Below are 21,135 nucleotides of genomic sequence, written 5' to 3' on the forward strand. Positions count from 1 at the left end.
ATATGTAACCCAAAAAACCTCATAATGACTCTATATACATAGAGAGAGAGAAATATCACATTTTACGGGTGGTACAAACAGTTAACCCTTTTGGCTGCTAACTGAAAGTTTGGAGGTTTGAGTCTACCCAGAGGTGTCTAAAGAGAGGTCTGGTGATCTACTTCTGAAAAATCAGCCATTGAAAACCCTATGGAGCCACAGTTCTACTCTGATACACATGGGGTCATTACAAGTTGGAATCAACTTGAGGGCATCTGGTTTATAAGCCCAACTTAACAATCATTTCAAGCTCCCTATCATCGCAGGCTGGGAAGATACTTTACTTCAGCCTTTTGAATTATCTCACTGACCCCCACAATACACACTATGTCACAATACACAGAATCCCACTGTGTCAAATTGTCCACAGAATTTACCCGATAGACTTATCTATCATCCCTAGGAACTTGACTCTTCAGTCTTACTGCTCTCTGCTCCTTTCATGCAATGCTTGATTAAAAAGGGACCTTTTCCAGCCTGCCCACAGTTCTGACTGCTCAGACACACTGTGAGACGGCTTTTCCTCTGGGATGCGGCCCTCAGGTGGCTCTGCTGTGATGCTATAGCAGGTCCCCTTTCCCTCTGGGGACTAAGGGTCTTCATTTTCTTGTGTGGAAGAAATCTTCTATTCAAATTACAGCCAAGACATTTTGTCAAAGCCTGAGAATTTGTTTTCATTTCTTTAAAAATCTTATCAATTCCCTTAAGGGTTTTAGTCTGTTAAAATCCTAGAACTGGAGAGAATTGCAACGTAGTTTTGCTTTCTACTCCGCCATATTCCAGAGACTACGAGCAATTGGTTTGGCCAAAGGGAGAAATATGGGGGAAAACAAAATCTCGAAATACTGCCCTGGCCACATAGTACCTCGCATATACAAGGGCTGCAGCGAGTGCCAGTTCTCTTACCCCCTCTTCCTGGAAATGTTGCTATGAATTCTAGGATGTCCTGGTTCGTCCAAGCCACCGGCGGTCTCTGTACCGGCAAAAGTGAAATGAGCAAACTATAATGGTGAAAAAAGTGAAAGATTTCATCTGGGAGAAGCAGCTTAAGGAAGAATGACATGAACAAAAGGGTGAGCAGCTGAGAAAGAAGGCGAGGAAGTGGGCAGTAAGAGAGGTCGTTACTGTACAGAAAACAATATGTGTTTCTATCATGAATCTGGGGGGAGCAGTATCTGAAGGTCACAGAAGTATAAACTAATACAGTAGGAAGATACCTTAAAGATCAGCTCATCAACTCTTGAAGAAAATAAGGCTACAGTTGAGATCACTTGCCCAAATCCAGTAACACGTTTAGTTGCAAGACTCCCAGCTCTACTGAGTGGCTTCGTACAGCAAGTGCACTAGGTTGTCTCTTCATGACTGAAAATAAAGAGCATTGAAGTAGTTGGCTGGACTCAGGTCAAATCCTGACTCATTTTGTAGTCTAGAGCCTCCTACTTGACTCAAGCTTCTACTTTTCCTGGAAAAGGAGACTAGCAATTCTTATCAAGCTGCATTGTTGTGAAGATTAAATGAGGTAACAGAGGACCTAGCACAGTGCCAGCACATACTGGTTGCTCATTTTGGGGATGATACTAAAATTCTTTTGTAGGGACCCAATATTGACTCTGAAGGTTTGTCCTGGCTTCCGGTTCTCCCTGTATAGTTCATTTTGATAAACCAAGACATTCATGAGAAAGATACCATTTTCAGTCTTTTCAAAAAGTAAACACATATCAAAGATTTTATTTCACTCATTAGTTAATGAATTGAGGGAAACAAGACCAGGCAAAGGAAAATCCAGAGGACAGATATACATAGGCAAGGAGGAATGCTAATAGATTGCAAATCTGGCCACGTTCAAGGCACAGTAACGTTGCATTTTCACCTGAAATGCATTTCTTCTTTTTTGTAATAGATTTGTTGAAATATAATTTACATACCATAGATTTCACCCATCTAAAGTGTACAATTCAATGGTATATTGGGTTGGACAGTGTCCTTCCAAATTTCATGTCCCTCCCAGGACCTCAGAAGGTGACCTTATTTGGAAGCAGGGTCTTTGCAGATGTAATTAGTTAAGATGAGGTCATACTGGAATAGGGTGGGTCCTTTATCGAATATGACTGGATAAGAAAAGATACAGACGCAGGTAAGACAGCTTCTGTGAAGACAGAGGCAGAGATTGGCCATAAGACAAGGACGCCTGGGGCTACCATAAGCTGGAAAAGGCAATAAATCATTCTCGCCTTGAGGTTTCAGAAGGGCCTGGTAGTGCAGTGGCTAAGAGCTCAGCTGATAACCAAAAGCTTGGCAGTTTGAATCCACCAGCCACTCCTTAGAAACCCTATGGGGTATTAGTTGTAATAAATTTATAATAAAACCCATTGCCATTGAGTCAATTCCAACTCATAGCGACCCTACAGGACAGGGCAGAATTGTCCCCATAGATATTCCAAGGAGCGGCTGGTGGATTCGAACTGCTGACCTTTTGATTAGCAGCAGAACTCCTAAGCACAGCACCACCAGGGCTCCTTAGTAGTAATAGTGACTCTGATTTCAATCAATTCACAATGTTTGCTGAGCATTTCATCAGTACGTACATGAGTACTAAAGAGAGTACTAACTTACTAAATACTCAAAAAAATTCGTTCTAGGTGTGAAGTGTTGTGCTAGTCAGATTGAGTGGGACAGCTGGGAACTTTTCCTTAGGGGCAAGATACAGGAAAAGAAGCTACAAGAGGTATGAGGCTAACTAACCATGCCTCAGTATTACAGATAACATTGAAAAGAACAGGATGCAAGAACACTTAATTATGCTCATGTGGAACCTGTACATAGACCAAGAGGCAGGCATTCAAAAAGAACAAGGGGATGCTGCAGGGTTTAAAATGAGGAAAGGTGTGTGTCAGGGTCATATCCTTTTGCCATACTTATTCAATCTGTATGTTGAGCAAATAATCCGAGAAACTGTCTATATGAAGAAGAACGTGGCATCACAATTGGAGGAAGACTCATTAACAACCTGTGTTATACAGATGACACAACCTTGTTTGCTGAAAGTGAAGAGGACTGGAAGCACTTTTCGATGACGATCAAAGATCACAGCCTTCAGTATGGATGACTCCTCAACATAAAGAAAACAAAAATCCTCACAACTGGACCAATAAGCAACATCATGACAAACAGAGAAAAGACTGAAGTTGTCAAGGAGTTCATTTTACTTGGATCCACAATGGTAGCCCATGGTAACAGCAGTCAAAATGACATACTGCATTGGGCAAATCTGCTGCAAAAGACATCTTTAAAGTGTTAAAAAGCAAAGATGTTACCTTGAGGACTAAGCCGTGGTATTTTCAATCACCTCATATGCACGCAAAAGCTGGACAATGAATAAGGACGACCAAAAAATTGACGCATTTGCATTATGGTGTCAGTGAAAAATACTGAATATCATGGACTGCCAGAAGAACTGGTGGCATAGTGGTTAAGAGTTCAGCTGCTAACCAAAAGGCTGGCAATTCTAATCCAACAGCAGCTCCTTGGAAACCTTACGGGACAGTTCTACTCTGTCCTCTAGGGTCACTATGAGTTGGAATCAACTCAGTGGCAATGAGTTTGGTGTTTTTGGTGCTCAGAAGAACAAACAAATCTCTTAGAAGTACAGCTAGAATGCTCCTTAGAAGTGAGGATGGTGAGACTTCCTTTCACATACTTTGGACATGTTACCAGGAGGGACCAGTCCCTGTAGAAGGACATCGTACTTGATAACGGAGGTCTCAGCAAAAAAAAAGGAAGACCCTTGTCTTAGTTATCCAGCGCTGCTCTAACAGTAACACCACAAGTGTATGGCTTCAGCAAAGAGAAATTTATTTTCTCAAAGTCTAGGATGCTAGAAGTTCGAATTCAGGGTGCCAGCTCCAGAGGAAGGCTTTCTCTCTCTGTTGGCTATGGGGGGGAAGGTCCTTGTCGTCAATCTTCCCCAGTTGAGGCGCTTCTCAGCACAGGGACCCTGGGTTCAAAGGACCCACTATTCTCCTGGTTCTTGTTTCTTGGTGGTATGAGGTCCCCATGTCTCTCTGCTCACTTCTCTCTTTTATATACCTCAAAAGAAACTGATTTGAGACACAATCTAATCTTGCAGATTGAGTCCTGTCTCATTAACATAACAGCCTCTAATCCTGCCTCATTAACATCATAGGGGTACTATTTACAACACATAGGAAAACCACATCAGATGACAAAATGGTGGACAATCACACAATACTGGGAATCATGGCCTAGCCAAATTGACAGGTATTTTGGGGGAACACAATTCAATCCATCACAATTCTCAGCAAGATGGATGGGCACAGTGGCTGCAGCAATGGGCTCAAACACAGCAATGATTGTGAAGATGCTACAGGACCAGATAGTGTTTCATTCTGTTGTATATGTGAGTTGGAACCAATTTGATGGCGCCTAATAGCAACGACCATGTCTGGAGGTAGGGAGGGAGTAGGGGACTCATTTAGGCCAGCTCAAGGAGGACATTAAACAGGCTTTGAATTGAGAGCTACAGAGTTCAGATATTCCTCTGCTGGACTCCCATTACTGGCTATTCCAACATCCAAAACACAAAAACAAAAGCAAGCATGGATTTCTCCAAAAGAATCAAAGGATTTATTCTTTCCTTTTTTTGCTAAACCTTGGAGAATATATAAGTAGTTATTTGGTTAACTGATCAGAGTATCAGCAATTCAAGTAGCAGAAGAAATAAAATAAACAATCATTGTATAAAGTTCCAGAAACACTTTATTTAAAAATGGAGTTTAAATGCATAACAAAATAACATAAGTAATAAATGTAACAAAAATAAATAAGGAGAATAATGTATTCATACAAAATAAAAATAACATAGTAAAAGGCCAAATGCTTATCAATGAACAAAACTGTGTAAACACTTAAACAATAATGTAAGTAGATTCTAATATTTTCTTAAACAACTCCTTACCTTCTACTTCCATGTGGATATAAACGGTACCCAAACATTAAATAAGAGGGAATAATGGTGATTATGGTGTTTGCTTTTTTTTTTAAATGGTGTTTGACGTTTTAAAAAATGGATTGACCCTGTTTTAATGTTTTGTTTATTCCTTCAATGCATTGTTATCTTTCCATTCGTGTTCTTTAAAACTTCTTTTTCAGTCTTCCTTTATTAGAGAGAATGAAGAATTTAGCTTTAAAAGAAATTCATTACCTTTTTTTTTACATTAAAAAAAAAATGAGATCCATTATACAACAGACTTTTGTTTTCACATCTCTACAAAAGTTTTTTTGCATCTTTATTAACTCGTCCATCAGTACAGGATTTTAAAAATCCTATAAAGTTTTGCAATGTACAGGATTAGTTTGTTCCTTAAAGAAGTGTAGCACAAGATTATGCTGAAATATTAAAGACCATTTCATAAAAGTTGCAGTTTTAACCTTTACATACTGATGGGATCAAGGGAAAAATCCTGGTCTACTAATAATATTTAACTGTATTACGATTCACCCAAATTATAGTGCTCTGGAAACACAAAGATAATTACTTTCTTATTAAACTTATCCAAATGTGAACTTACGGGAAAGAAAAAACAAGTCTATATAGAAGATAATTTTCATAGGCTTCCTGTTAAGTAGCAGGGGCCCCAAAGCCTTTGTCATTGTCGTCTTCCAGAGTCCTTATAAATGTAAAAGACTGAGGCAGGAATTACTAGTGGGTCCTACAGGGAAACACACAAGCAATTTATTGCTTGGGAGTGCAACTACCAACTAATCTTATGCCTACTGGTTCTCCAAGTCGCCTAAAAAAGACAATTTTAACCTCATGATCATTGCAAGGGAATTTTTTTTCAACTGTCACATATAAACCTGGTAACACAGGACCAATATACATGTTCTTGGTTTTAAAAATATACTCCACCTAAACTATCTGTCTAGTTTAATCTTTCTAGCTATCATCTGACCTAAAATGAGACAAAAACCTTATTTCCATTTTAAAAAAAAATTGAAAAAAGTGCCAAATTGATCTTTTCGAAAGTGGAGCAAAACACTGTGGAGTTAAAACAAATACAGTATTAGCAATTTCCTATGTACAAAAAAAGACAATTAGTCCTTATCGATATATAGATACGTCCACCTACCACTCCCAGCAAATCTTAGTGCAAACATAATAGTTAATCTCCATAAACCCCAAGACAATTTACGTAGCAACAAAGTTTATAAATCACATATATGTTGGAAAATTTCAAGACACAATGAATGTTTTGAAGGTCTGTTTTACTGTGAAAGTAATATTTCATTGTATCCAATGGTAATGAATACTAATATAAATCCTAGTATTAAGAAGCAAATATAACTGTTTAACAAATCTGTACAGATGAGGAGGAAGTCCATTTCAGGGAGCAGCTTGGCACAGGAGACAAGGGGTTTCAGAAATGTTGGGTATTTAGTTTGCTTGTAGGTCACAGCATGGCTTTAAAAAAAAAAAAAAAAAAGATCTATGAAGGGAAAGGATGCAATTATAGAATTCAATTTGAAAATCATAAAACCGCAAAAGGCAAAAATGCCACATCAGCTTTTTCCTATCTGTGCATCAAACAGTTATCTAAATGTCTTCAGAGGATTAATACACCACATTACAGATAAAAAAACAAATAAATAAAATTCAGAAGACAGGGAGAACGAAATGGTAGTTGACCAAGCTGTCTTGTTTTATGTAAGTCAACACTATGCTCCTTCCAATATTCCTAGTCACTTCACAGGTAATTATTTTTTAACAATCAAGAGAAAGTCATTCATGTACTGTAACATCTTCCTCTTCCCCATCAGGGTTGAACCTATTGAAATGTATACTGAAATCGGCTTCAGATTCGGCATTCTCAAACTCAGCTGAGACTGAGACAGCAGCAGGATGAAGAACCCTAGCTTCTGGTTGGCAAAGTGTCAGTGTCTGACCGGGGCTGCTGTGGTTATTCACAGGACTGGACTTCTGTTTTGGCGGAGATGGCAAGATAGCACTGGGAAATCCCATGTTATTCAGAGCCTCCAAAGTTCCATCTGGGTCAATCATAGCATTGATCGCTGAAAGAAAGGAAAACAAATTAAAAAAAAAGGAGTTGGGGGGAAAAATATAATTCTAGACACAGTTACATTTGGATACGAACACTGCTTATGATTTGGATAATATTTCAACCATCGGTACTTATGTGATCTTAAATCTGGCTAATCCTTTCAATACTCTATTTAAAACCCCATTCTCAGCAATTATGTGGCTGACCTATAGTACTGACTATACAGACCTGAATGCTGTTCCCGGTTGCTTGGCTAGGCTCACTTACGGGCATTTCAGAACCTGTTAGAAGACTGGGATTTGGAGATGTGAAACTCAAGACAGACCTTTTTGAAATTCGCTTTCATTAATGTGAGAGGACAGTGGAAATACCAGTTCCAATTTAGATAAATACTCCCAGCCCTACTTATCCCTCAGGTAACTGTTGCTAACAGGGGGTTCAGAGTAACCTAAAGGTTGGGGTGGCCAGAATGCTCTCAGCATGCTTTGAAAGCTACCACAGCATGCTGCTGCTCACCCTGGTGAGAGAGCTAGGACATCAGCCACGTACAAGCGTATATGTATCATTGAGCCACAAAGGTCCCCTCACAGCCTAGGTACTAATACCCCACGGCAGTCCCAACAAGCTAAACAGACTTTGTTCTCTTCCTGGGAGGAGCCAGTTAAAGACCAGCTTTCAAGCCAAAAGACCCTTCGCAGGATGAGAAAGTTCTTGGGCAGTGATTTTCAACTTCACATTTGGTAGGGTGGGGAGTTGAGAAAAGAAAACATTATAGAAATAAGAATCATTTAGGAGGTCCTTTTTTCCTGTTCTACCAGCTAACAATCATTATGATAGCAAGCCACTTTTACTCTTGGGAGTATATCAGAACCCTCAGGTGTGCTGGGACTGAATGAAAATGAAGAATCACATAGATAACCCAGTGCCGTCGAGTCGATTCCGACTCAGAGCGACCCTATAGGACAGAGCAGAACTGCCCCACAGAGTTTCCAAGGAGTACTTCGTGGATGTGAACTGCCGACCCTTTGGTTAGCAGCCGTAGCACTTAACCACTATGCCACCAGGGTTTCCATCACATAGGCAGGATCTACAAATTACGCCTATTATCAATAAGGACTGAGAATTAGCAGGTGGCTCTGGAACCTTCTTGTTGCACCACTAGGGACTTTTCTAGGTCAAGACATACAGAGCCATTCATGCATGATCTAAATGTGACACTAATGAAAACAATGTCCCTGGCAAAATTTAGAGGGCAAATTGTCTCTTTCATTTTCTTCTCTCCTTACTTTTCTCGTCCCTATGTTTGCATAGTGGTTAAAGAGCTATGGCTGCTAACGGAAGGTCAGCAGTTCGAATCTAGCAGATGTTCCTCGGAAACTCTATGGGGCAGTTTTACTCTGTCCTATAGGGTCTCTAAGAGTTGGAATCGACTTGACAGCAGTGGGTTTTTCGTTTGGTGTGGCCAATACGGAGCCCCAGTGGCTCAGTGGTTAAGAGCTCGGCTATTAACCCAAAGTTTGGCAATTTGAATCCAGCAGCTGCTCCTTGGAAACTCTATGGAGCAGTTCTCCTCCATCCTATAGGGTTCGCTATGAGTTGGAAACAACTCGACCACAAATTTTTTTTATGGCCAGTATGCACTTATTTCTTGTGGTCCATCCGAGCAACTATGATTTGTATGAGTATAAGTTTACTTGAGGTTATACCCCCAAATATAATTTAAGATTTTTCAAATCAAATAAATAATGCAAATTGCCAGTATTAAAATAAGACATATTAACAATGTGTATGTGTTTGTAGAAGTAGAGACACCAGACAAAATTTTTAACTGCATACACACATTTAATTCATTATTTTATATATATTTATACATATTATAATAGAAAACAGAAAATTGTGAACTCTTTTATAACATTTAGCCCATTATCAAATTTAAGCACCAAAACATGCCCCAAACTTAACTTTACTATCTTTTTAATTCTTTATATTAGGTTTTAAAACTTCCTTTTGATGAGTAATTTGGATATACAGAACTCTATATTTTATCTACATGTCATTACATTTAATCAAATGATAGCTTAATAAGAATATTTTAAGAAATACCACTTAGAACACACTTATCCTAAATTATTAGCTTTTTATACTTAATTCATAAATAAATATACCTTGTAGCTGCTTTTCAACTCTTTTCAGTTCTTGTAAGATAGAAGAAATCTCCTGCAGTGAAATCAATGATAAAAATTAGCTTACTTTAACTAAAACATTCTTATTTGACAAGCAATGAATCTCACTCTCGTTTTATTTGTAACAATGTTATCTACATGGTACTACATTAGTACCAATGTGAAAAAGGTAATTATGATATGTAGTCAACAAAATTCAAATTTTAAAATCTTTAATGTTGAAATATAATTTTTCAATGAAACAATGTTAGTGGGTGATAAAAAGTTCAAGACAATTTACTACCGTATGAGCAAAGATTTTGTAAAATCTCTTATAACAATGGCATAAAAGCACCTAAGGATTTTCTTTGGAAAAAAAATGCATAAACTGCAACCTCAATATGTGGATGACTCTGAGCAATGAAAATCTACTAAAATGCTTGAAGAGGAGACAAGCATTCCAATAAGTAAATGGAAACAAATCAGACCAAATGAATATTTGAGTTTGGCTCTTATTTCACAATTACATATTCATAATGCATAACTACATAAAGAACAAGAATGTGTAATAGTGAGAAACACAAAAGGTTCCTCCTTTATGCTCTGCAACTTTGAAGCAATCAATATTTTAAAGTCCTATAAGAGGGCTGAAGGCATAAACTTTCCCAAATTTGTATATTAATATCTTTTTATAAATGTAAATAAAAAATGGTTCAAAAACAGGCATGCTATCTTTTCCTTAAAACAAAACCCTGCTATTAAAATGTTTTAATATTCAGGAAAAACTACCATACCATGCTTGAAGTTTTCACAATAGGGACTTCACTCTCAGTTCTTAACTTGCTTTCTATTTCTTCCCAATTCCGATCTTTGTCTTTAAACAATATTCTATAAATAAATAAATATAACCATGTTACTTTTCATATTTAAAAAGCCTATCACACATCTTTGTAATTATAATACCAAAAACATATCTCTTTTAGAAGCTACACGAAGTGAAAAAAAAAAAAAAAACCAACAAAAACCCAACCATTGCATAAATTGAGAATACTGAGTCAACATTAACAATAAAATCATGTATGTGAGAGATCTATATTAAAAAGGAAATGGAATGATTAATACATGTATAAACACTTCACTATTTATCTCATTCTTTAGTGAAAACTAAAAATAAAAGAAATGTAGATAATGATAACCCCAAAACCAGACCCGTTCCCGTCGAGTTGATTCTGACTCATGACAAACCCACAGGACAGTGTAGAACTGCCCCATAGGGTTTTCAGGGAGCGCCTGGTGGACGTGAACCACCAACCTTTTGGTTAGCAGCTGAGCTCTTAACCACTGTGCCATCAGAACTCTGTAGATGATGATATAACCCTAAAATTTTATCTAATACTTTTAATTAATATGACTTACAATAAAAATACAACTTTATTCAGATACATGCATTATAAACATAAGATGAAATTAAGATGTAAATAGGTTGAATTAGGTATGACATAGAAAATTACATAGAAAAAGCATATCATATTACATAGAAAAAGCATCTTATTGGTTGAACAAAATATGGACATTATTTAAAAGGTTGAAAATTGAAATACTGCGCTTTTCTTTAAAAACTTGAATTCATTAAAGTATATTTGTTAACAGTAATCTATTAGAAGTTAAGATCCTTTTGATAAAAGCAATTGTCAAAAAGATAATTATCCTTATGTTAAAAACTAAATTTGAATATATTATAAAATAAAGAAGTACCACAAAATTTTCATTTTTGTATACCTTTCTCCCCAGTATTTTGGAATTTATGAGACATGATTCAACAGTTTTAGATGTAAATTCTCATCACTTTTTAGACTTCTTTTTAAATGTCTTCATTGAGTCTGGAAATCTAGTTTAACTGTCCTATATAAACATCAGTATTGTAAAACATTAAGTAAATTATTACCACTGGAAGCTGGTTAGTATTTAAGTTGTTGTTGTTAGATGCCATTGAGTCAGTTTTGACTCATAGCGACCCTACATACAATTGAACAAAATGCTGCCCAGTCCTGAGCCATCCTCACCATCATTGTTATGCTTGACCCTACTGTTGCAAGCCACTGTGTCAATCCATCTTGTTGAGGGTTTTCCTCTTTTTCTCTGACCCTACACTTTACCAAGCATAATGTCCTTCTCCAGGGATTGGTCTGACCCTGTACTTTACCAAGCATAATGTCCTTCTCCAGGGATTGGTCTGACCCTGTACTTTACCAAGCATAATGTCCTTCTTCAGGGATTGATTCCTCCTGATAACGTGTTCAAAGTGTGTAAGATGAAGTCTTGCCATTCTTGCCTCTAAGGAGTGTTCTGGTTGTACTTCTTCCAAGACAGATTTGTTGGTTCTTTTGGCAGTCCATCGTATGTTCAATATTCTTTGCCAACACCATAATTCAAAGGCATCAACAGTATTTACGTAGTAAACTAAATTAACATTCTTATTTGTACTTATTCCAAGGTCAATATGCCAGGTTCACCTTATTTAAATACATGAAATTCATCAGTATCAAATCAAGTCTGGAACATGCTTAAAAAGGTAATAATGGCTCTAGAATCTGGTTTAAGAATAGTCTTCTGACCTACTACTAAATTTTCTAAATTGAAAACATCCCTGCCAGCCATCTTTCTAAGAACTGCTATCCTGTGATATTAAAAACCGGTTGCCTTCAAGTCGATTCTGACTCCTGGTGATGCCATGTGTGTCAGAGTAGAACTGGCATACGGAGGGTTTTCACAATGGCTGGCTTTTCAGAAGTAGATAGCCACGGCCTCTCATCTGAGGCTCCTCTGGGTAGACCCGAACCTCCAACTTTTTGGTTAGCAGCCAATCACATTAATCGTTTCCACCACCCAAGAACTCCACTATGATATTAAGACATAATTATGATGTGAATTTGGAGACTTTATTTCTATATAAGATTATTTAATCAATGTTTTACTTATTCCTTTAGTTATTTCATTTATTTATTCCTTTTTTTTTTTTTGTTAATAATCCTTTTATAATGTCCCAGTTTTGGAATACAACTCTAATGGAATTATTTTCAAAATGATAACAATTAACCTTCAACTACACATTGACTTCTTGAGCCAAATCTGAGGCATGAGCCCTAGTATTAACAGTAGGCAGGTGATTGGGCCCTACAGATTTTTTAATTCAAGTATAATAACTAGTTATCATGAAAAATTTTCACAAATTTCAGCTGGGCTCTAGCCCAGAGAATAGTGGACTACGTCTGTCTCTGGCCACATGCTATATGCCCGATCAGGTGGATGGGTTGTCATAGTAAAGGAGAGCTCTCACAGTTGTGAAAGAAGATGAGATTAGCAAATCTGGGAGTGACATGGTCATTGAAGGAACCTATAAACGATACCAAACTTAAGACGGTGTTAGAGTACTAATCACTTTATCACTGAGCATGATTAAAATAAAAACAATGGGCTCATTTACAAGCCCAATCAGACTTCATTAAAAAAAAGTTATTTATAAATAACATATACTATTTCCCTAAAAGCAATTAAAAACTTAAATGTACATAATTCTTAACCTAAAATGTATACATTCAAGTGAAAAAATGAAAATAAGACAAATCAGACATAGACGGTAGAAACAGCTAACTTTAACACAAGTTGACTGGCTCAAATGAATGAGCTAAAATGTAAATTCCATGTGAGCAGAGAGATTTGTTTTGTTTAATGTCTAATTAAACAGTGCCTAGAAAGTGCTTTATGGCTATTTGTTAATGAATGAATATTAAAAGTATTATTCTATAAAAAAAATTTTATTTAAAACTTGGATAGGTGAGAAATGATAAAGGTAATTATACTAAAACACAATGTATCACAATATAATGGTAGTCATTAAAATAGTTTTTAAAACTATGTTTTCATAATCCTTACAAAAAGCCAAGCATGCAATTGCTTTTCACTATTAAGGCAGTAAGTGCCTTGTATCCCAAACAAATCTGGAGAGGCTGTCTATACGCTTTACTGATATACTCTTTTGAAAAAGTAAATATATTATTAAGTGAAATGACCAAAGTACAAAACAGTAAATATATTTGGTCCCATTTATAAAAACCTTTGAGAAATGAACCTGGATGGAAGAAGTATTCATTATACATACGTCTCCATGCATTACTTTTGTTAAAAATGTAAATTTAAAAATAAACAGAAAAAAGGATAAGATAGTGCCGATTACATTTCTTTTTAACATAGTAAGTTTTAGATTAGTATTTTTCTAGAATGTAATAAACTGAACAGAGGGTTTGGTACATTTTTAGGAAATATAAAGACATGTGTTCAAGAAGGCTCAATCCATTACTTAACATGCCAAGTAAAATTTAGCTCCATAGATCAACCTTTCAAATTTGACTGGAAGATAAAGCAAACTTCTTTTACAGTAGCTTAAAACATGTTTTTAAAATGGTTGTTCCCAAAAAACATATAAAAGTTTTAAAAAAGATACTTTTAAAATCATTTTGAAAATATCTTAATTACTTCTCTTAAACTAGATAATTAGCATTATAATACAATAAAAATGGTGTTCAATGTGCTTTTACTGTTTACTGGTACTGATGAAACACTGATAAAATGTATTATCTCAACACATAAGCAATACAAAACTACATTTGCATGTAATATTACAATTCACAAAGCATGTGCAGACATGGTTTCATTATATTTAAAATGTTTAATTATAGGAATCAGAAATAAATTATTAAAAAAACACCCACTGTCATCGAGTTGATTCCCACTCATAGTGACCCTACAGGACAGAGTAGAACTGCCCCATAGAATTTCCAAGAAGTGCCTGATAGATCCAAACTGCCAACCTTTTGGTTGGCTGCCATAACTCTTAACTACTATGCCACTAAGGTTTCCAAATTAAGTTACAGACAGCATCAATGAATTTCTGAAATATTTTTATGTAAAGTCTTCAAGTTTATGCTTTAAACGATTAATGAATTTAAAGTTGTAAAATAGGACTTGATATTTACTTTGAGGCTAACCTTTTCCAAGGTAAGCACACTCATTCCAAAGGTGGAAAATTTAATTTTGAGAAAAAGAAACAAAAAGCAAAAAGGGGTGATATTTAGTTTTAAAAACACACAGGAGATAATTATATATATATATACACACACATAGCAAAAACATAAAAAAATTTCTCATTACATACATGCACACATATATGTATACATAGTAAAAACAAAAAACTTCTCATACATACACACATGTATATACAGTAAAATAAAAATTTCATATATACGCACTTATACATGTGGGTATATATATACACACACACACATATATATATATAAGAAATTACTTTCCCCTCTCACAACAAGCCCATGAAGTATACAGTGAAAGTATACTTATTCCTGTACAAGATGATGAAATTGGGGCTCAGAGACAACAGGTAGCTTGTTCAAGGTTACATAGTAAGCGACAGAGGTAAAATGTATGCTCAAGTGTTCTGCTCATTAGTCTGGCCCACTATATTCTACACTTCATTAGGTCCTCTTTTCCTCCACCTCCTTCACACCCCCAAAGTTCATTAATATAATCCTTACTTTCTCCAGCCCCCTTTTCAATGGCTCTTTTCTAGCAGCAGTCAAGCTATAAAGAAACAAAGCTATTTCTTCATCCATTCAATTCAACAAATATCTATGGAGTATGTAATCCATAGCAGGGCACCGAGAAACATAACATTCAATACTACATAGTCCCTATTTACCATAATTCAGGCTAGTGAAGGGATCAGACACTGGAAAAATTAATATAATTCAGTATAAATACATAATTAAAAACAAAGCAAATCCAATGCCGCTGAGTTGATTCTGACTCATAGCGGCCCTACAGGACAGAAGAGAACTGCCCCATAGGGTTTCCAAGGAATGGCTGGTAGATTTGAACTGCTGACCTCTGGTTAGCAGCCTAGCTCTTAACCACTGTGCCACCAGGGCTCTAAAATATATAATAAAGGTATTAAAAAACATGAAACTAAAACTGCACCACCTATAGTATTTTCATTTTCAAGAGGTTGCTACATAAATTTTCTCTCTTGAGTCTCCTAAGAGTTCACATGTTGTCTCCATTACTGATGAGGAAAATGAGACTAGAGTGAAGTTTTAGGTCATATAAAAGAAACTCCAGAAGTCTGTTAATTTAAAATATTTACTATTATTTTGCAGAAGAGTAAAAAAGTTTCCAGTAGTTAACAAAATTAATCTATGGAATCACAGCTGTTAATTCTCAGTTATAAAAAGTCTGATTATCTAGGACATTTCTTTCTCTTCTTGTCATCTTCATGACGTCTAGCTTACGGTTATGACTTATACACAAAATGTAAGGAACATGGTAGTAGCAGCAGTGAGATTCAGTTCCAATGGCTTTACTAGTTCCCAATAGCTATGGTAGCAGATGTGAAAAGAGTTGAAAAGGTGATGGTTAATAATTTAAGTGAAAAAGGTTTAAGGAATAGAACAGTACCTGATCTTTCCAGCTGTTTTATCTATAGATTGTCTTATTTTCCTAGAGAATTGAAAGACAGATGACAGCAGTAAATTATCTCCCATGACCTGAAACATCCAAAGAAAAGAGTAAGCATTAAAATATTACCACTGTATTACATAATCACCGAGAGTACTAGTCACAGATCTATAGGGCATTTAGTATTTATGCTAATTTTAATTAAAAAATAATTGAAGAATAAAATTAGAGTAATATGTAACTAAACCGAGAAAAATAAACATTATTAACCTAGGAGTTTCTTTGTTAATTAACTTATCAAGTTTCCAGTTATTTCGGTAATATCCATTTTAAAAAAAAATCCATTTTATTCTATCTTCAGTTACTATCATAACCCTGTTTCTCATACCTTCAATTCAAATGATCATAATAGGAAAGGTGCAGTTTAGAGTACTGTATTTTTTATTCATTCTTTCACCAAATAATGTGAATACAAAGATCGAGAAGAATATATTCCTTGTACTATAACGCAGAGTCTAGAGGGAGACAGACACAAAGGTTTCCGCAAAATGGTTTATGTTTTGGTGCTGGGCGGGGGGTGGTAACACACCAGCTGAGATTCATGGGCTAACCCAGGGGTTGGCCAGCTTTTGTAAAGGGCCAGATAGCGAAGATTTTAGGCTTGCAGGCGATATGGTCTCTGTCACAACTATCCAACCCTCCTGTTGGAGCGTTAAAGCAGCCACGGGCAACACACAAATGGGCAAGGCTATATTCTGAGAAAACTTTATTTTCAAAAGCAGGTGGCAAACTGGATTTGGCCTATGGGCTGCAGTTTGCCAATACCTGGGCTTGACCTTCAAAGTCCTAACTAGTGTACTATGCTCGAAGCAGCACTGAGTTTTGGGCTGGATGTGGGTATCCGAAGCAGCTCTTACACTGTCAGAACTGCACCCAGATTCTGTAACAAAATATTAAGATGCTGTATCAAATATCAAGAGATATCAAGGAGCTTTACAGACCAGTGGAGGAGATAATAGTAATACACAGGAAATGTTAGATATTTAATAAGAAAGTATGTAAAAAAAGTTACATTGTAGATTTTGTAACTCAGTGTTATAAAAAAGAAATGGAGTTCAATGAAAAACCCGTTGCTGTCGAGCCATTTCCAATCTCACAGTGATCCTACAGGACAGAATAGAACTGCTCCATAGTTTCCAAAGAATGGCTGGTGGATTTGAACTGCTGGCCTTCTGGTTAGCAGCTGAGCTCTTAACCACTGCACCACCAGGGCTCTGGAGTTCAATGAAGGGCGACATAAATAAAGAAGTCATCGAGGAAAAACTGGAACTTCGGAATAACAAGTATTTGAATTGAGTGAGGGACAAAAGGTCATGTAGGATGTTTAATGCAACAGAAACAAAGGCAATGAAAGGATAAACAGGCAGTATGGTATTTTATGAGCCTCGAGGAAACAAGCCAAGTAAGGATGGAAAAAACCCAAAACCAAACCCAGTGCTGTTGAGTCGATTCCGACTCATAGCGACCCTATAGGACAGGGTAGAACTGCCCCATAGAGTTTCCAAGGACCGCCTGGCGGATTCGAACTGCCGACCCTTTGGTTAGCAGCTGTAGCACTTAACCACTACGCCACAAGGGTGGAAGATACATACTAATTAGGAGAAATGAGAAAGGGCAAGATAGCTTAAAGAAAGATTTTAACATAGAATAGGACATCTCCCTTTTCTATCCCATTTAGTTCAGTACCACAATTTATTAAAAATACTAAATAAATTTCTGCTATCAACCTTGAGCTAATTATCAACCTAGATGTTTCCATCCTCTTTAAAAATATAAACTTCATCTACCACCCAAAACAAAAGTGAGGACTTTACAATAACCACTGTGGCAGAGTAGATACTGTCAAAAAATATTCGCTCCCTCTACTGTCCCCACCACCACGGGAGTATACTTCCATTCCTCGCCTTTGGCTTCAGCCACATGACTTGCTCTGGCCAAGGGGATGTTGGTGGATAGGACACAAGAAAAGACTTGGAATGTGCTTGCTTGGTGGGGCTCTCTTGTGCTTCTGAGATCACCTGACAAGAACCAGTCCCAGCTAGCCCAGTGGTCCAAGATGCATAAGAGAACTTGCAGCAAACCTAGACCCAAGTCTGCAACTTTGAATTGCCCAATTGAATCCAGCTGAGTTATCTAGTAAACCTACACGTGAACGATAAAGTGCTTGTTGCTTGAAGCCATGGAGATTTTTGTGGTTGTTATGTAGAAATAGCTGACTGACATAATCTACATCTAGTCTTATGATTTCCTCCACCCCATCATCCCATCTTCCTGACTCCCTCCAAGGAAGGTAAGCATTATGCTGAATCCCATTCCATCATTCCTTTGCTTTCCTTTTTATATCATTTTGTTGGATCTTCTTTGTCCCAAGTATATATTTTAATGTTTTTATTTATGAAAAAAATCACACTGCATATAATTTTTTGAGACTTACTTTTGTTCATATAAAGTTACAGTGGTAAGATTGATCCATATTGTTGCATGTTGCTATAGTTCACTTGTTTTGACTATTTTACAATTGTTCAATTTGTGAATATACCAGTTTATACATTCACTTTTCTGCTGATATAAACACTTAAGACTTCCCAAGTTTTTATTATTGCGAACATGGCTACTATAAACGTTTTTATGCATGCCTTCTATCATCAATGTGAAAGGGTTTCTCTTGGGCCTACAGCCCCCCTGCCCCCCCCCCCAAAAAAACATTGCCGTTGAGTCAATTTCAACTTATAGTGACCCTACAGTACAGAGCAGAACTGCCACATAGGGTTTCCAAGGAGCTCCTGGTGGATCTGAACTGCTGACCTTTTGGTTAGCAGTGGTAGCTCTTAATCACTACGCCACCAGTGTTTTCCTTGGCACTACACTAGGAGTAAAACTACTGGGTTATGTGGTATGCATAAGTTCAACTTTAGGAAATAGTGTCAAATTGTTTTCCACGGTGGCTGTACCAATTCACCTCCCACCAACAACATATAAGAGAGCCTATGTATCTACATCTTCATTAACAATTAATATTTTAAGACTTTTCAATTTGTTGCCAATTGAATGGATATAAAATAATCCCACTGTAGTCTTGAAATACACGTCCCCAAACACTGAGACTTTCCCTGAATACACGGTTTCAAAGAGGTAGGTAAGTTGCCCAAAGTCAGAGTGATTAAAAGTAATGAGCTGGGATTCAAATCCAGGCCTGTGTAGCTCCAAACTTCATACACTTTCACTATAAGATCCTGTACCACTTCCGTAAGTGCTAAAAACGTCAACATGATTTGAGAAGAACTAAGACAAGCAGACAAGATGACTAATTCTGGTGTTAGCATGTTAAAAAGTTTTAACGTAAAAAATTATTGGCATATTCTGCAAAAAAAATTACGCTGCATAGCCAGAGACTATTACATACATAAAAAATGAAGAACAATAATAGAAAATTAGTGTCCACAGCTAGATTTACTTAGTTAAGGGAGAAGATTCTATGGGCAGACCCCCTTGTTTCAAATCCTGACTCTATCATTTACTAACTATGTCATACCTTGGGCAAATAATTTTACCTTTCTGTACCTTCATTTCCTCATTTGTAAATGGTACTATTTCAGCATGCTGTGAGGATTAACTGACCTTCTATTTTTATCAACTCATCATAAAGCCCGAAAAACGCTGATAGCATCTCCTCTTCTGCTGAGGAGTCAGGTGAATATTCTTTTTAAAAATAAACAAATCACTTTTCCTGATCTTTAGTCTTTTTGAGTAACCATTTTGCTTGGCTTATGTTCTATGACTTACTTCATCTCTGCTCCATGTTCTCCGCCTTGTAATTGTTAACTGATCGGGAGTCTCTGTTGGTTGAGGTCTTGGATCACCAGACCGACAGTTGTTTCCTTCTGGTGGTTTAGAATGAACTAATGGAGGAATCTTTCGGAAGTTGAGGCTTTCATCAAAAACACGATCAACCAACTAATGGGACAAAAGCAAATCCTTATGAGAACAGAGTAATTTGGAAAAGTAGAGATAATGGCATAATTTTTTTATGATTAGACAGATGTTATTCCATTCTCAAGTATTAATAGAAGCATGATATCTTCAATAAACCAATTACTCTTTCTTTTTTAAGTACTTCAATGTTATCTGCTTTATAAAATGTTTGTCCAGATAGATTTCATTTTTATAATCCAAAACATGTAACTGTGTTAAATTAGATTCTTCCATGGATAAGATTTCCCCCCTATGGAAAACAGACAGTAAACAGAAAAAAACTGAGCCATGTAGATGGACTATGAGTTCATTTTGGTCACATTGCCTTACCGGTATAGAATAATGTTTCTTTTTCTTTTAGTTTCCTAGCTTGTTTTTTTCCTTATTTTCCTCCCCAAATTCAGGCACCAAATTTCTTCACAAGATACACAAATTGCAATTAAGTTTACAAAAAGAAAAAAATTTTAAATCTACAAAGTAAGTATTTCAATCTTTGTCAGATAAACTTTCAAAAATGCTATAAAAATGACATATTCTGGTAAAAATGATATACTGCCATCTACAGTGCAAATTATACAAATACAATAGTAACTCAGGTTTACTGAAGAGGGAATAAACTCTAGTAGGATAATTTAAAATAAAAAAAGGAAAAATGGAAATATATTCAGTGAAATGTCTGAATAATTCTGCTATGTCTGAGTGAATGTATAATTGTGTTAGGTAAAATTCAGTTAGACAGCTGAAGAAATAATATCTTTATCATTTTAAATGTGCCAGAAGAATTGTGTATGTCTTGCCACCAGGAAGATCCTTTTGTTCTTCATCAATAAGGATGATTTTATATACATTTACAATTGATCGATGTGGTAACAAAACTCTACACAAACAGACCGACAAAACAATTTATGAAAATTAGATAGCAAATGAAAAAAAAATCAAACTAACATAAAGTGACCATTAAAGAACTAGATTAAAAAAGAAATGTGACAAAAGGCAATGAAAGAAAATATTATCAGCACAGGTTACCAAAATTCAATCTGTCAAAAAGGCTACCCATTTTTGGCTACTATTTACATTATTTTAAAGATTAACAAAGTGGAGTTATCTATATCAGGCTGGTACGCCTTTCTGTAAAGCACCAGATAATAAATATTTTAAGCTCTACGACCATATAGTCTCTGTCTCAATTATCCAACTGTGCCACTGTATAAAAGCATCCATGATGTTGCTGTGGGGCCGAGTTGATCTCAACTCACAGTGACCCCATGTGCCACAGACGATAAGTGAGTGTGGCTGTC

The 21,135-nt window shown here is 36.4% G+C and overlaps 1 protein-coding gene across 33 annotated transcripts in view; it reads right to left on the reverse strand.

Annotated features, from left to right (window-relative positions):
• Positions 1-4,780: 4,780 nt before the first annotated feature.
• Positions 4,781-21,135, reverse strand: part of CEP170 (centrosomal protein 170) — a 133,299-nt gene continuing 116,944 nt past the window's right edge. For 21 of the 33 annotated variants that reach the window (XM_064276741.1, XM_064276733.1, XM_064276736.1 and 18 more), the window contains 6 exons: positions 19,649-19,819; positions 15,806-15,894; positions 10,075-10,168; positions 9,284-9,335; positions 6,851-7,128; positions 4,781-6,520 (listed from right to left, as the gene is read on the reverse strand). In XM_064276741.1, the coding sequence (XP_064132811.1) occupies positions 6,494-6,520; positions 6,851-7,128; positions 9,284-9,335; positions 10,075-10,168; positions 15,806-15,894; positions 19,649-19,819 (711 nt within the window). In that variant the 3' untranslated portion in view covers positions 4,781-6,493. Of the gene's footprint in view, positions 6,521-6,574; positions 7,129-9,283; positions 9,336-10,074; positions 10,169-15,805; positions 15,895-19,648; positions 19,820-21,135 lie in introns of those variants that run through there. The other 12 variants (XM_064276757.1, XM_064276742.1, XM_064276761.1 and 9 more) reach the window with 3 other exon arrangements.

This window comes from Loxodonta africana, chromosome 25 (genome assembly GCF_030014295.1).
Source record: "Loxodonta africana isolate mLoxAfr1 chromosome 25, mLoxAfr1.hap2, whole genome shotgun sequence".
In the NCBI taxonomy this organism is placed as follows: domain Eukaryota; kingdom Metazoa; phylum Chordata; class Mammalia; order Proboscidea; family Elephantidae; genus Loxodonta; species Loxodonta africana.